This window comes from Tetranychus urticae, chromosome 1 (assembly GCF_039701765.1).
Source record: "Tetranychus urticae isolate SD_2017Ah chromosome 1, NJAU_TeUrti_SD_1.0, whole genome shotgun sequence".
Taxonomy (NCBI): domain Eukaryota; kingdom Metazoa; phylum Arthropoda; class Arachnida; order Trombidiformes; family Tetranychidae; genus Tetranychus; species Tetranychus urticae.
Window position 1 is genome coordinate 10,032,975 of NC_142958.1, and position 15,792 is coordinate 10,048,766.

At 31.2% G+C, this 15,792-nt stretch overlaps 1 protein-coding gene and 2 long non-coding RNA genes across 5 annotated transcripts; all 3 read left to right on the forward strand.

Annotated features, from left to right (window-relative positions):
* The first annotated feature begins 833 nt into the window (after window positions 1-833).
* On the forward strand, window positions 834-5,697 carry LOC107370096 (SCY1-like protein 2). Its single transcript, XM_015938078.3, has 2 exons — window positions 834-1,024; window positions 1,565-5,697. Exons 1-2 carry the CDS (start codon window positions 895-897, stop codon window positions 4,159-4,161), a joined length of 2,727 nt encoding a protein of 908 aa, XP_015793564.1. The 5' UTR covers window positions 834-894; the 3' UTR covers window positions 4,162-5,697.
* Window positions 5,698-6,237: 540 nt separating this feature from the next.
* Window positions 6,238-8,810, forward strand: LOC107370099 (uncharacterized). Its single transcript, XR_001570522.3, has 3 exons — window positions 6,238-6,545; window positions 6,679-6,738; window positions 8,675-8,810. It is a non-coding gene; the product is annotated as an uncharacterized LOC107370099 (long non-coding RNA).
* Window positions 8,811-10,432: 1,622 nt separating this feature from the next.
* On the forward strand, window positions 10,433-13,557 carry LOC149094544 (uncharacterized). 3 transcript variants are annotated; one of them, XR_016198194.1, is made up of 4 exons: window positions 12,386-12,525; window positions 12,641-12,808; window positions 12,992-13,078; window positions 13,155-13,557. It is a non-coding gene; the product is annotated as an uncharacterized LOC149094544 (long non-coding RNA). The 3 variants fall into 3 exon arrangements; XR_016198195.1 differs by having other exon boundaries at window positions 12,641-12,702; XR_016198193.1 differs by lacking the exon at window positions 12,992-13,078 and having other exon boundaries at window positions 10,433-12,525; window positions 12,641-12,702.
* Window positions 13,558-15,792: the final 2,235 nt, after the last annotated feature.

Genomic DNA, 15,792 nt, shown 5'->3' on the forward strand with positions numbered 1-15,792 from the left:
CATTTCTGTAGCTTATCTTATTAGTCCAAAGGATCGATGATCGGACATCATTATTATTTTTATTGATTGATTTTGATTTTATTGATGTTGAGTTAGTCTGTTCAGGTTATGCAGGAATATTTTCAAATATTGATTCACCTTGAGTTTTATAATTATCAACTGTGTTGACATGAATCTCACGAATATATTAATTTGAATTGTACAGCGACATTTAAAAAAAGATTATTACCTGCAAAGACAAAAAACTGATCATCCATCATAGTCAATGGAGCTTGATTGAATACTCAAATTATTCATTCAGATAAAGCCAAAATCATCAAAATTATTTTAATAAATGAATTCACATTTCTCTTTAACTTTGACACTTTTCCTAGATTAGCTAGCATCAGTGCGAATCATTGACAATTCATGAAAAATATCTCTGTATTTTTGATGAAATTGGAAAGAGAAAACTCTATTTAAACAAAATAAATTCAAAATCTAATTATATAATTTACTTTGGATGGAAGCAGAAAAATAACAATTTTAAATAATCGACTGGCTTGAGCTGCTTTAATTCAAAACAAGTCAACTTAAATTTTAATCAAAGATTTTACATTTAGCTTTTGGATTGAGAAAATTTGTAGTGACTCCAATGTCTAGTAAGAACATGATTAATCAGGTATATTTTAAAAAATATTAAAATCATTCTAATAAATTACAAATATCAATTGTCTTAACATTTGATAAACCGGTAAAAATTGTTTGTATTTGGCGCGGTTCAGGTTTTATTTAAATGTAATGCTTAATGTTATGAAGCGCAACTCAACATTATTGACTCATTAGTTTTACTTTTTTTACTTCTTCACTACAATCTACTTTATCCCCTTTCCCTTTAATCAATTAATTGTCTGCATGGATTTAATTGTATCTAAATTACGTTCTACTGTTTCTACTACAGTGTCAAACATAAATAACATATTACCTGGTAATCCGGTTACTAGAGACTATGAGATTACTGGCCATAAAGCTTCAGGTGGACCAGGTAAGTGATGATGTCTTTTCTGTTAAACAATATTTTGCTCTCATTTTGATTGTTTCTACTTTCATCAATCAAATGTATTACTTGAACATATACCGTTTATTTTCCTTAATGCTTGATAGGGATTTAAATTCTCACAATAATACAATAATCTCTAATCCGATCTTGAATTTTGTCTGTTTACTTTCAAAAATGATCGAATTTTAATGTCAACATACTCCTGTAGATAATCAGTTAATCATGCTACCGAAAATTGATAACTCCCTTCTGTCTTTGCTTAGATCTCACACTTCCAATTAAAACTAAATCAATACTAAATTTTCCGTAAAAAAGGCTAGTTTTGTGTTTTAGATAACAAGTTACATAAGCTGTAAATAAGCTTCAATACCTTCAATATGTTCAAACTTTTAGTGCGTTTCAATTGCCATGAAATGTTATTGATCAATTCTATCCTATTTCTATTGTTCTACTATTTCTATTGTTATTAGAATTTGGCAATTTTCATGCTGATGATTAATCTATCTTCATTTTTTATTTGAACAGGTTTATCTTGGAAAATATACTCTGGTTTCAAGAAGAGCACCAAAGAAGAGGCATCGATATTTGTTTTAGAGAAAAAAATATTGGATAAATACAGTCGCCGGGATAAAGAATTAGTTTTGGATATTCTTCGTAAAGGTGTTTCTCAGTTGACTAAAATAAGGCATCCATCGATTTTAACAGTTCAGCACCCTTTGGAAGAAAGTCGTGATTCATTAGCATTTGCTACTGAACCTGTTTTAGCTTCCTTAGCCAACTTATATGGGCAATATGATAATATTGAATCTCCTGTTCCTCCCGAGATTCGCTCTTATGAATTCTTTGAAGTTGAAATAACTTACGGATTGTTACAATTGTCAGAAGGTTTGGCCTTTCTTCACAGTGATGCTAAATTATTGCATCGCAATATATCTCCGGAAAATGTATTTGTTAATCGTAAGGGTTCTTGGAAACTGGGAGGTTTCGACTTTGCTGTACAACCCATTGACCCTAATGAATTTCCATTGAAATTTCCATTTCTCAACATTACAAACAATGCTACTGATTATCCTTCTTTGGCTTTACCAAACCTTGATTACATTGCACCAGAATATATTACCTGCATTTCATCTGGTACTAGTGATCCATGCCTTATTTTGGGAGCAGATATGTTTTCATTAGGATGTCTCATTTATTATATTTACAATAAGGGCAAGCCTCTTCTTCCCACGGCTGGCAATATTAATTCAATGACAACCTCTCGTATTGATCGATTCGCAAAGCTTCCTTCTGAAACTTTTAATTCAATTCCCAATGATCTGCAACGGCATATTTCTTCTCTTTTATACGTCGATCCAACATTGAGGCCTGATGCTCATAGGTTTTGTAAAATTGAACTATTTGATGATGTAGCGGTTCGTACGCTTCAATATTTAGATTCGTTATTTCAGTTTGATAATCTTGAGCGATCTAAATTCTACAAAGGATTGCCCGAGATAATGACAAAAATGCCTAAAAGAATTAAATTAGACCGAGTTTTTAACTGTTTAGTTAAAGAGTTCTTAAACTCTGATATGGTGCCATTTGTCATTCCGAATGTTTTCCTCATAGCGGAAGAGTTATCTAGTGAGGAATTTGTTGAATCCATGTTGCCACATTTGGTTCAAGTATTGCAAATGAAAGAACCGATTCAAATTCCGATGTTATTAATGGAAAATATGGAATTACTTTTGAATAAGTGTAAATCTCATCAAGATTCAATTAAAAGTCACATCCTTCCAATGCTTTGTTGCTGCCTGGAAAACAATTCAACAGAAGTACCAGAATTATGTTTGAAAACTCTACCGACAGTCGCTCATCTTATTGATCAAAATTCAATGAAAAATGCCATCATTCCTAGGATCAAAAAACTTTTCAACAACACGAATCAATTGTCAACACGTGTCAACTCACTGATCTGTATAGCCAAATTATTACAGTATTTACACAAATGGCTAGTATTAGATGATATAATACCATTTTTAACGACCATCACATCAAAAGAACCAGCTATCATCATGGCAATCATTGGTATCCTCAAAATGGTTTTAAATAACAGTAAATTAGGATTAACTAAAGAAATAATGGCTACCAAAGTCATACCATTTCTGATGCCTTTGTCAATTGAAAATGGTTTGACAACCAATCAATTTATCCAGATTTTATCTCTTATTCGTGAAATGGTAACTTTAGTTGAAAAAGAACAAAAAAGTAAATTGGAACAATTGGACAATATGAGGAGTCAACGAGACAGTGCATTAGTTAAATACACAGCCAAAGATTCTTCGACACCATCATCAATTTTACCTTTACCTTCATCATCATCACATGTTTCATCTAAACCAGAAACTGAGTTTGATTTCTTTGCTAAATTACCTATGACTTCTCCTTCAGAAGAAATCAAGAAAACATTACCTTCAACGACCACTAATGTCTCTTCAAGTTCAATCAAGGAACCCAGAGCAATTGAATATCCGAACCAGAGTTTGACATCTTCTTCATCTGAATCATTCCAAACTTTACTTGCAGCTAATATTTCATCTAACACATCTTCGATCTCCCCTCAATCAAAACCAAAGGATCTCACTTCAAATCTTATTGATGCCAATATAAGAAACATGTCACACAATTCAATGGTCAATAAAAATACTACAAATTCGTCAAATTTCATGACCAATGGGACGGCCTCAACATCGGCAGCAATTGGTTTATGGAGTAGCAGTCAACCTTCAACCAATATAAATACGTATACCAATAATCCATCAAATTACTCTCTTCAAAACGCTTCACCAGCTCTTCTCCAATCAAGATCACCAGCATTTCAAAATTCATATTCAACTATTGCTCCTTCCACTAGCATGATATCTCCAAACAATCTCTCCAGACCAACTTTTAATACATCTCCACTAGATAAATTAACCATACCCGGACTTAAACACAACAATTCTGGTCCATCCCTTAATTCAATGATTAGTCATACACCTTTGATACCATTGTCATCCAATTTACCTACTGCTAATGAAAATAGTGGCCAAGGTATCAACAAACTATCAGAAAGTGATTTGAAAGAATTTTTAAGCTGAAGATAAATCATTTTCTTTAGCCAAAAAAAAGAGATTAATTATTACAAAGATATTATGTATCCGTGAAATTAGCATATATTTGTAATTACTATATTAATATTCGTTGTTTTACCTTAATTGTAATGTTGATGTCGTATCTATTATACAATCGACAATGTCGATCACTTCAAATAAATTGAAGTTAAATGAAAAACTCAATTCAATGTTTTGAAAATTTAGTTTAAAATAATCAAGATGTTCTCGATTGCAATACTCTTTGGGGTTTTTAATTGATATATAATCCTCTAATATTTCAATCAAAAGGGTTAATTTGTATCAGATTTGTTTACACAAGTCATTTCTTCGACTTATTACATCAGATTTCATTACAACAATCATTTACAATGTGCTTCTACAAATGCCCGCTAGATGGCAACCTTAGCAAACTGAAATTTAGTTATGGTTGAAGCTTATAAATAATTGCTCTAGATGGCAGCTGCTCGTTAGCGACTCACGGCTGAGTTTGAGTTTGTATTAATTTCATTACAAACTCGTCAACAGTCGTCAAACAACAAACAACAGTAACAACATCAACAACATCAACAACATCAACATCAACATTGCGAACACTAACAACACTATTAACTGAAGCAAGTTGAACATAAAAACCAACATAAACATCAAAAAAAGCCAACAAAGTCAACTAAATCATCAATATCCAACGATTTTATCAACCACACCAGCACCATCAACAACATCAAAAGGATCGAGGTGTTACAATAAGTGTTACAACGACATCATCTTCATTACCCTCACCCTCATCATCATTCATCAAATTATTTAATTTTATTCGTGTCTACCATCACCATTGCCGCAAATGCCTTCAAACAGCCTTTCAGGGCTTCCATCATCACCAACAAATATTTTCATAAGCTCATATACTTCCAATAATAATCGTTCATCTTCTCATTCTGCTAATTCGTCTCGATATAAGACAGAATTATGTCGCCCTTATGATGAAAACGGTGTTTGTAAATACGGAGATAAGTGTCAGTTTGCCCATGGTGATAAGGAATTGAGAACTCTTCAAAGACATCCCAAGTACAAGACGGAATTATGTCGAACCTACCATACAACTGGTTTCTGTCCTTACGGACCAAGATGCCACTTTATTCATCAGATACAGTTAACCCATTTGACTTTTTAGTAATTAACAAAAACTATGTTTGCGTCTCTAAATTCCATCGGTTGTTTGAAATGATTAGATAGTCAAGTTATTACGGTTTTTGTTATTTAATAGAACCAATTTTAAAGCATCCAAATGATTATCTTTCGAGTGTTTAATCTAATCTTTTGATCAACGGATGGGATTTTGATGCGTAAACCTAAAAAATTATTTCAAACTCAAATTGTTTAGCTGTATACACTATGAACTATCAAAATTAATTGTTAATTTAATTATTTATCATTTTTATTATCATTATTTGAATGTTACTTTTGCAAGATTGCTTTTGCAATTTCATCTCAATACCAATAAATTTTACTTTTTACACTGGTTTTAGCTGTTGTTTGATCTTTTCACTTGTTTTCCTTTTCTTTCTCTCTATACACTCTCTCTATTACTCTCTTGTTCAATCTTTTGCCATTTTCCATCGACTCAAGTAATTTAGATGATGATTATCTTCCATGTTGATTTAAATTATGTACTTGTAAACACAGCAATCAAATTAACTTATCAATCTGCTTCAATGTTTACCATGGTTGTTTGATTGGGACCCAATTTTCACTATCACATTGGGACATTTTTTCAGATAACTTGTTGCTTCTTCCTCCATATTGCCTGTTGTATAAGATATAAAACTATGATATACACCATTTTTGAATACTCATGTTTTAATCACTAATAACTTCAAATCAACAAACATTCACTGTCAACAAGTTATTCAATAATTTATGACGATAATTTATTGCACTTAACAGAATTGGCCTGTTTGAAGGAGAGGGAAAAGTGATTCTAAAAAAGCAAAGTAATGGCGGATAAAATGAAATCGAGTTTCATCTAACTGGTCGACATCTATGGGAATTATATGTAACCAGAGTATGTTATTACGCAGATTGACTGTTGACAATATATTGATTGATACATTTTTTTATATTTTAACCACTGTTTTTGTTCACAATCATCTAAATTTACATTGGATACATCTTTTACTGTCACCAAGTGATGTTTACCGAATCCTCGCTTTATTTCTTCCTGGTTGTCTCTTAACCCAAACTCAACCACAGCTTTAACTCATGACTGTCATTTTGTTTCCAACCTTCTGGTCATTAATCCTGTCTACTAGGATACTGTGAATTCACCTGAATCAACAAGTTGATTTACTAAAGCAAAAACTACTATCCAAGTAAGTACAACATACTTTCCATCATATGGTTCTTATCAATTATTACTGGTTACATAACTAAACCAATAACCAAAATAGTTGAAGTAAAAGAGCAACCCTTTTCTAATATTTCTATGGACTTGTTTTTCACCAGATCCAACCGTTAGACGTTTTTAATTCAAAGCTGACACATTATCAAATTGGTTACAAAGTGGTATTACCATAATTTATTAGCTAATTATCACCATAACCATCATAATCATCATTGAAACAAGTGTTAGAATAAAAAGTAAAATTGAGTTGAGAATACAAAAAAAGAATTGCTTTTTTGCTCAAACCAAACCCTCAGGTAGATTCAATTTAATTGAGTACGAATAATGCGAAGTAAGCAAGGTGAAAGTTTGAGGTCATCTGAATCAAGTTGTTTATACCTGAAAAAAAACTGCAAACCCTGAAATACTTAATCCTGAATCCTGAAATTATCACCATCATGATCATTCTTTTTATCCCCTCTCTTCTTCACTTGATCAGTCTTCTTTATTTATAAACAATCAAAGGTACAACTAAATATAATTTAGGTGTGTTTTGGGTTGGCAAGAGAAAGTTTGAAACGGCAAAAATGTTTTATATTCCTACACATTGTAAGGGACATATAAGTTTATAAATACAAACAAACCACCAGCAGTACCAAAAAATGAAGGTTGATGGTTTATTAAATCATTGACAATTACGTTATAATTAGAAACAACGTGAATGCTATTAAAGACACAAAATATATAAATATATATATAAAAATCTAAATATACAATTGACCGTCAAAACTGTAAACTATTAACCATGCAATGGTTAAATTACAATAATGGCAAAAAAGGTAGACATAAATGGTGTATTGCTTGATTGTAACTGTTGAGCGTTTTGTTGGTTTAAACAATCCTTCCACTGATTTGCATCAGTGTGCCATAAACATTTTATTATTTCATTATTATCATTATCAATAATGATGATTTGGTTAGTTTTCAGTTTAAATAAGATTAATTGGGTTGCTGTCATCACTGACAATTGTATGAGAATTGATGAAGTTAGATAGGGAAAAAAGTGATGAAAATGGTTTGTCGAATGTAAACATAGTTGGAAAGATTCCCAATTAATCTCTGATTCTGGTTTATATGGTTAATCAGTATGGTTAATTTTAATTGTTGAAAGGTAATTTAGAAAGATAATGAGAAAGGTGGAAAAGGTATAAAACAATGGAAAATAATGAGAAGATTTTACTGAAAAAGAAACAAATTTTGGTAAAGAAAAAATTAAAAACACTTTCTCTTAAACTTTTAACCTGGTTTGACAGGTTGTCCTGGTTATACTGACCAGAATAGTGAGAAAGAGGGAAAAGTAAGAGTCAAGTCACTTTCATTGAACAAGTAAACTGAACAAAATCGTCAAATATTGAACAAGTTTTGTCCATCAAAAGCCAATAATAGTTTTTCTGGTAAATCACTTGCAAAATTATTAATAAATGTTTTTACCAATTAGAATGGTAACTGAAACTAATCAACAATCAAATGGTAACCTTTAATTAATTTAGAGCCAAAAAAACTGGTAAAAATTTCAAGGTAAAACTGGGTAAAATTGTCAGCAAATCTGTAGGTAAAAAAAGACTAAAGGTTAACCAAAATCGGGTTCAATAACAGACAAAAGACTAAATTGGTGTGGAACCCAAAAACGGAGTCATTTTTCTGGTTCTTCTCATGATGATAATTTTTGATGATAATCTTTATAAAAATATAAACACTTTCGCCAAATTCATTGACCAGCCATTAAGCAACATTCAGTGACAATTTTGTCCATTTTTTCAGCCTTCCAAATCTGAACTGATGATATTTTTTGAGGCCAAATAGCCTCACTCAACGGGAGCAACCGCTAATTTCGGTTACTGCTATTTTGGCCTAGTTACACTTCAAGATTAAGTCTATCTTTACTTCATCATCAGTCTCTATTTTTGTCTCTCTCTTCTCTCTCTTTCATCTTGTCAGTCTGGTTGTCTTCATCTTTGATTCGCAACAAAAACACTTATTCATCCATGAAGCATCTTTCATCAAAAGTAGATTTACTAACAAACCCTTTTTCTTCTTCTTTTTTTCTTCTTATTTTAGAGTTTTTCTTCATCAGATACTTTTCCTTTTACAACATCATCATCTGTATCAGATGTTATTTTGATTGCAACTTTCATTGTCTTAAAAGTTGACCTATTGGCCTAATCATCCTCTTGTTATTGTTTTTTTGGCGATTGGCTAATTTTTTGTTCAATTGAACCTTGATTGGAGCCAAAACCTGATGAACCGATTATTGAATATTCCGAGTTGATTCACATAAATTGAAAATTTAACCTGCAACCAATATCTTTGCCTTAGTCAATGTAATTTGGCTTGAAGCAAAGTAATGGCAAGTTATGATTGATATGGAGTTGTTTCTTGAAAATTATTTGTATTACTTGGTAAGATAAAGTGTATTATGATGAATGATTTGCTGTCTTCACTGATAATAACGTTATTAGCATTATTATAGTTGTTTAATTAGAATCAAATAGCATTAAGAATCTAATTAATTTGTGAAGGGAAAAAGTCAATAATAGATTACAATGCTTAACAAGTAGACAACAAATTATTGAAAACGTTGTTGCTGTTGTTGGTGTCTTGTTTTGCTGTTACTTGTCTCATGTGCATTCATGTAATAATTGAAATCAATCAAGCTAGAATGATAATTAACTCTGTTTTACCTATTATGATGATCAATATCGATGATCTTGCTGATGATACAATTGACATGGTGACCTAAAGAGTGGCAAGTCTGTTATTCAGTGAATCTTATCGTTGACAACAAAACTGGCAACCTAAATAATCGTCATCATGTTCACTCATTCATCATCAATCATGGTGCGGATGATGATGCCGACATGACCTTACACATTGTGTTTTATGTGTGAATGTGAACGCAATACAACAACAAAAGTTGATTCAAAAAAGATGCTCAAATGGTTCATATTCATCTCAATGTCAAATGATAAAAGCTGATGAAAACATGAAAAGCATTTGACTTTGAATGGCGTTAAAATGATTGACAAACAAAATCAAGTTAAAAGATTCCCTAAACTGGACCCAATTGTGACCAACAAAGCTCCAACAATTGGACTTGGATCGTGTTTCTGGACAATTTGTAAAAATTATTGCAATCTTTTTGAAATATTTTCATGCAAACTGAGCTTAAATTACAAAAATTATTTCCCTTTTTCAAGAAACCTCTTGAATTACAATGGAAAGTTGATCGAATTGCAATTTCAAGTTAATTTGGTTTACACTTATTCAGTCTAAAGGATGAAATGCCGTCAAAATTGTCTAAAAATTTCATAACGAGTACATTATCAAAATGATGATAAAAAAGATTTGCCTGAAAGTGATTAACAAATGATAAACTTGATTTTGTTTCATCTAGGATTGATGTATTAATATCAAGAATGAAATTTTTATCCATCATTATCATCATCATCAGTCGCATCATTATTTTAATGATTAAGTTCATGTCAATCATGTTAATATTTATGACTCTTTTCATGTCAATAAGTCAATGATCTGAGCAAATGTCACCTGATTTATGCAAAAAAAATAATAACAACAAAAACAAATCATCAAATGTGAATTATCAACATTCACATTTGTTGTGTTTAATGTTTAAAAATATAACCTGAAAATCAGAAACAATGATGATGATGATGAAGAATGATGTTAATATTTAAAAAAGTAAACAATTTCAAGCTTTGCAATGCTATCATTTGTATTGCTATTTGTTAACCGTTAAGCTGTGTAAATCTTAATATACAATGATGAATACAAAAGAACAATTTGTAGCAATTTATTTGTTAAATTATGATTTTTTATTGATGTCACAGATTGTTCAATGGTTATATGAACTTCAAGTCTCGGTTTTTGTTGTTTCCTATTGATGAGCTTATTGTAAAATCTTGCTGTAAGTTGCTGATCAGCATTAATACAAATCAAATGCTTCTATTTATGACTATCATGAATACAAACGTGAATTGAGATTTTTTGAGTTTCAAATCTCATTGAATCCAGTTGAATCTTTAGATGTGCAGCAGTGACTTCAATCTGTTGCTGCAATTTAAATGGCACCAAAGGATACGTTGAAACAGTGAGCTTCATCTAATGGATTAAATCTTAATTGGCGTTACATAGAGCCAGTTTAACTGGGGATTAACAATCCTGGGTAAGATTTGAAATGATGAGACAAAATACGCCAAAGATGATGGCGATGCTCTGGGTTGAGGAAGACAAATAAAGGGGAAGAATGTTAATTAAATTGATGAACGACAATTACAAATAGAGTAACAAACGGAAGTAGGAATTGAAAACAGAGTGTAAGATAGAAAGATATATATGATGATAATTTTGTTATCAACTGGAAAAGTGGATAAAGCAGTTCACTAGAAAGAGAGGGAGAAAGGAAGAAAAGGAAAGAGGGATCATCATCATCATCATCTTTTTCTTCTTCTTCTTCTTCTTCTTCTTCTTCTCATTATCTAAGGCTCTAGCTAAAAAAACTAGGAAGAGTGAGAACTAATATCCGGACTTGATGTTGTTGTTGCTATTGCCATTGCTTTGGATGTTGCTTGTAGTATTTTGGTGATACTTTCATTTATGTATCATTATTTATATTTAGGCAGATCAAGTTATTAACAATTGACAGAAATGATTACGTTAGCCAGTTTAAGGCTCCTGCTGCTCCTGAAATTGTAGTCGAGACACCTTGATTGTCACAAAATCAACAGTTTTGTTTATCACTCTTATTAATTATCATCATTGATAGAGGTAATTCTTGAAACAACAACAACGTAAGATTAACAAATTGAGGAAAGATATCATTTTTAACTTGAGTATAAGAAGATGGTGAAGATAGAGGATAAGATGAAGAAGTAATGGAAGATAATTTTTGTTGATGGTTTAGGTTCATTGAATGGATACGATGAACGTTTTTTTTTTGTTATAACGTCTAACTGGTAACTAAAGTTAACTTCCTAGGAACCATTTTTATCCATCAGCTATTCCCAGGGTTTCAATGACCTTTTAACCCATTCTTGCTGGGCTTCAACTTTTTTAGCTTTTGGCTCGAGAGGTGAAAGGGCATGCACAGGCTTTACAAGGTTATATTCCTCTCCAAATGTTTGTCTGCTTGGCAGTTTAAATAAAATCGCTTTTCTTTTAACCAGAAATTTATGCTTTCAAAAGCGACCAATTTGTGTGGAGAAGGACCAAAATGACCAGGCCTGGACGTAGGGTTAAACATATCATTAAAAAAACAAAGTGTTCAATGCATGATACCGATTGTATTCACTTTTTTGTTTGAACCAAACTTTCCTCCACATTTGTTTCCTTGTTCACTTCGCCTTTGCTCAACTGGTTTGACCAAATAAACGTTTTACCTTGGTTCACCTTCAAATTTTTATGATTTGGTTTTGCCACAAAACCTGACCTTGCTGTGTATAAACATGCAGAACGTGTGAGATATGAATAAACAAACGGTAAGGATGATGTTCATGATTAGCGCCAAGTTGAATTGGCCTCATGGGAAAGCGAGTGAAAAAAAAACATCGAATAAAAAAGTGTTGAATAATTGAAAAAAAAAGATATTACGCGGTAAATCGGGTCAAGAACGGTTATAAATATAATGCTGGTTCATTGGATGTTCAATTGATAGGCATTGGCTCAAAACTTTTGGCTCCATTTTTAAAATAACTTTTTTCAAGCTTTCAACACTCAACAAAAATATTGATACAATCAAAGCATTTATAAAGTGAAAAAATGATCAACACCATTTAGCCCATCAATAAACAAAAATAACAACAAAATATAACAATTTAGCTTTTTTCAAAGTGTAACCATGCTTTTTGATAACACATATGATCAACCTAAAGTGCCATTGTTGACTACATTATGTAAGCATTACATTCGTCTATATTTTATGGCAACCAACCAACCAGCCTAACCTTATTACCTACTGTTTTCATCATTTATTAACATTATGTATTATTTTTATTCATTACTCTACAGTTTATTGTACAGCCAAGTCTCGATTGGTGTTTTTGTTTCATTGTAATGTGCATCATTTCAAGGTACAGTTTACCTGATTCACATTGAATACATGATTGTATTAATGTTAACCGAGCGAGAATATTGCCATGTTTTGTGCGACTGTATTTTTGGGTTAACCTGAAAAAGGTTTCGTCTGATCATCATTTTTCCTCTTCTGCTCTTTCTTTTCTCTCTTTTTTTTCTTTCCTCTCTTCTTCTCTCCTTTCTCTTCTATTCTTTTCACCTTGTTCAATCAATCAACTTTATGAGTTGCTAACTAATTACCTTGTTTTATCATCATTCTCGTCATCGCCAATCTTTTTTTTTCAGTTTACTTCACTTTGCTGCCGCACTATACACTGAATAGTTAACCTTTTTTTGTTTGTGTGTCTATTGAATCTCTATTTTTACCTAGAAGTTTTGTATACTTTATCTTCAAATTATCTCACTATTTTTGTATTTATTTATGTATTTTATTATTATTTGTTTGCAGGTTGTGTATTTATGGTGGTTAATCAAGGAAACGTATCAACAACTGTAACAACTGTAACAAATATTTCCAAAATAACAATAACCTTAACCTCAAGGTGTACGACAATCCAATTTGATTGACTTAGTTTTCGGGGTTTTGTTTTTATTTAATCATTAATTGGTGTATTCAATCAACAAACAATAATACCGTAACTACAAGTACCATAGTTATGTAATGTGTAGTTGATTGCAATTAATCAACAATAATTTCAAGCTTTGTTGCTCTTATTTGTTAGCGTGTCTACTGGTGTTACCGTTTTTTCATATCACAGGTCCAACTATTGTTTCATTTATTTTCAATTAATTAGTTTATTTATTTTGTTAATTTTTACAACAATTGGTCAATTAAATTGAATAGCGCTTCACGCGAGTTATTCATTAATTTATTTGTAACCAATGAAAGAAATTGAGTAACATTGAATTATTGCTTTCACCTCTTTTTCAAAAGGTTTCAATACAACACTTACAAGTGGCTTTTGAGTGTAAAGTCATTCAATTTAGATCAATATTTTTATAATTATTAATTTCTATTAATGATTGGACCATTTTTTAATAACACACTTGCAATGAATTGATTGTTACCTGGAATCATGAAATCAAACCTTAAAGGTTCAACTTGAAATCCGTTGCTGCTTTCACTGATTATTGCTGATATTTTCCTGATATGCATATTTGATCAATTGATAATCCAAAATGAAATTGATTCAATCAAAGTTATATTCCATTAGATTAACTGTTAAAACAGTAACATTTAATGTTACTAATTATGACAATAATTATAAACCATCACCTTAAATGGTTCCATCGTTTCCTTACCTTTATCTACCAATAGTCATAACCAGTTTTGTTTTTCCTTTTTTCAGGCCTCAACCCATTAACCTAAACATTGAGTTACCAGGTTTTTTTCGGGTCTCCATTTTGTTGCTTTCCTGGTTTCCAGTCTGGTATTGGAGTAACAGGGAAAGTTGTTGTTGTTTCAGTTTCATAGTTTAAGCTTCCATGATGATATGAGATTTATTGAGATGTTTCCACGCTCATCTTCACCTAACAATATTACCGATAAAGCTTGATATAATGTATATTGTTTGAAAATGGCTTTTAAATTAACCTTGGTAATTGTTAAAGAAAGTAATTCAAGATGAAGACGCTAAAAAAGATGATGATTGCAATGAAAAAAGGACTCAACCTTGAAATTCTGTTATGGAGCCATGAAAAAAACAAAATTTTCTGACTTAACCAGCAAGTCAACATGAAGCATTTACACCATTGCTTATTAATCAATTTAATCAGGCATTTTCTTGCTCAAATCTCGCCCAGCTTAATCAAGGTTAACCATGTTTGTAACATATTCATCTATCAGATTTATTAATTTACAGCTCCATTACTTGGCTAAAAAGTCCTCAAATTTGACAATCTCAAATAATATCAATCAAATTTTTATGAATTTAGTATATTTCATGGTTTCTTTAAATCCTCCTTGTAATGTTTTATTGGCTTATTTGTTTCATTATCTGTTTACAATTTTAGATCAACAGAAAATACTAAATTATCAAGAATCTAGTCTAGTCTAGTCGATTCAAGTCTAGCAGTAGTTTTCAATGGTAAAATGTTATCATGCTTTGTTGCTTTGTCTTCAGGCTAATTTGATCAGAAAGAATGATTAACTTAATGTGAAATTGACTTCATCAGATGATGAGAGTTAATGATGATCAGGTGATTTGTTTGAATGCAAAATTAACTTTCAAGTGTTGAGCTTTTCATGTTTAATGTAATCTCATTGTTTGGACTTTGAATTGTTTACTTTCTAACTCAAGCTCAAGATTGAGGTACTGCAACTAAAAATTGAGACTTAAATTAAAATGATTGCTTGGTAACCGTAATAAGTCAGAGAAATGATTTTTGATCATTTAAATTAATTAACCATTTGAAATATATGTGCCAAACAAGTCAATTGAAATCAGGGCCTCTCTTATGTCTAGAATTGGATATTATTTCTTTCCAATCTTTTCTTAACCTTGATTAAGCCTACTGAACTTTTCATTTAGAACGTCTTTTATTTCAAAAAATTGTATATTTTATATTCGACTTTTATTTCTCTCTATTTTATTGTTAAATTATCTTATTTTTAATCAGTTTAATTTGAACTAAAGTCTCCAATTGCTCTGTGTAAAATTTACAATCAATTTTACTTGACAACTGTCAAGTATTGTCAAGCCTTGCAATGGTTATTAAGTTTCGAGGTTGTTTCTTGTGTTAAGCCTTATTGAACAACTAAAGCTACTTCCTAGGAACCGTTTCTTAGCCCAGATTCAATCAACCTTTTAACCCGTTCTCAAGATAGACCATTTGGAGGCCTAAAATGTTATTTTCAAGGTTTACTTCAATCTATTATATTATGACAGGCAAATTTCTTGAAAGGATTTGACCAATTAAACATTTTACCTTGGTTTGTTTTAGCCACCAAACTATGTTGAGTTTAACGCTGTTAAAACACACATGTTGATTATGACGATAATGATGATTAAGACCATTCTTATCCATGATTTTTGGAAGAAAAAATGTAACGAAAAAAGTGTTTGAATAAAAGAAAAAGTAACGAG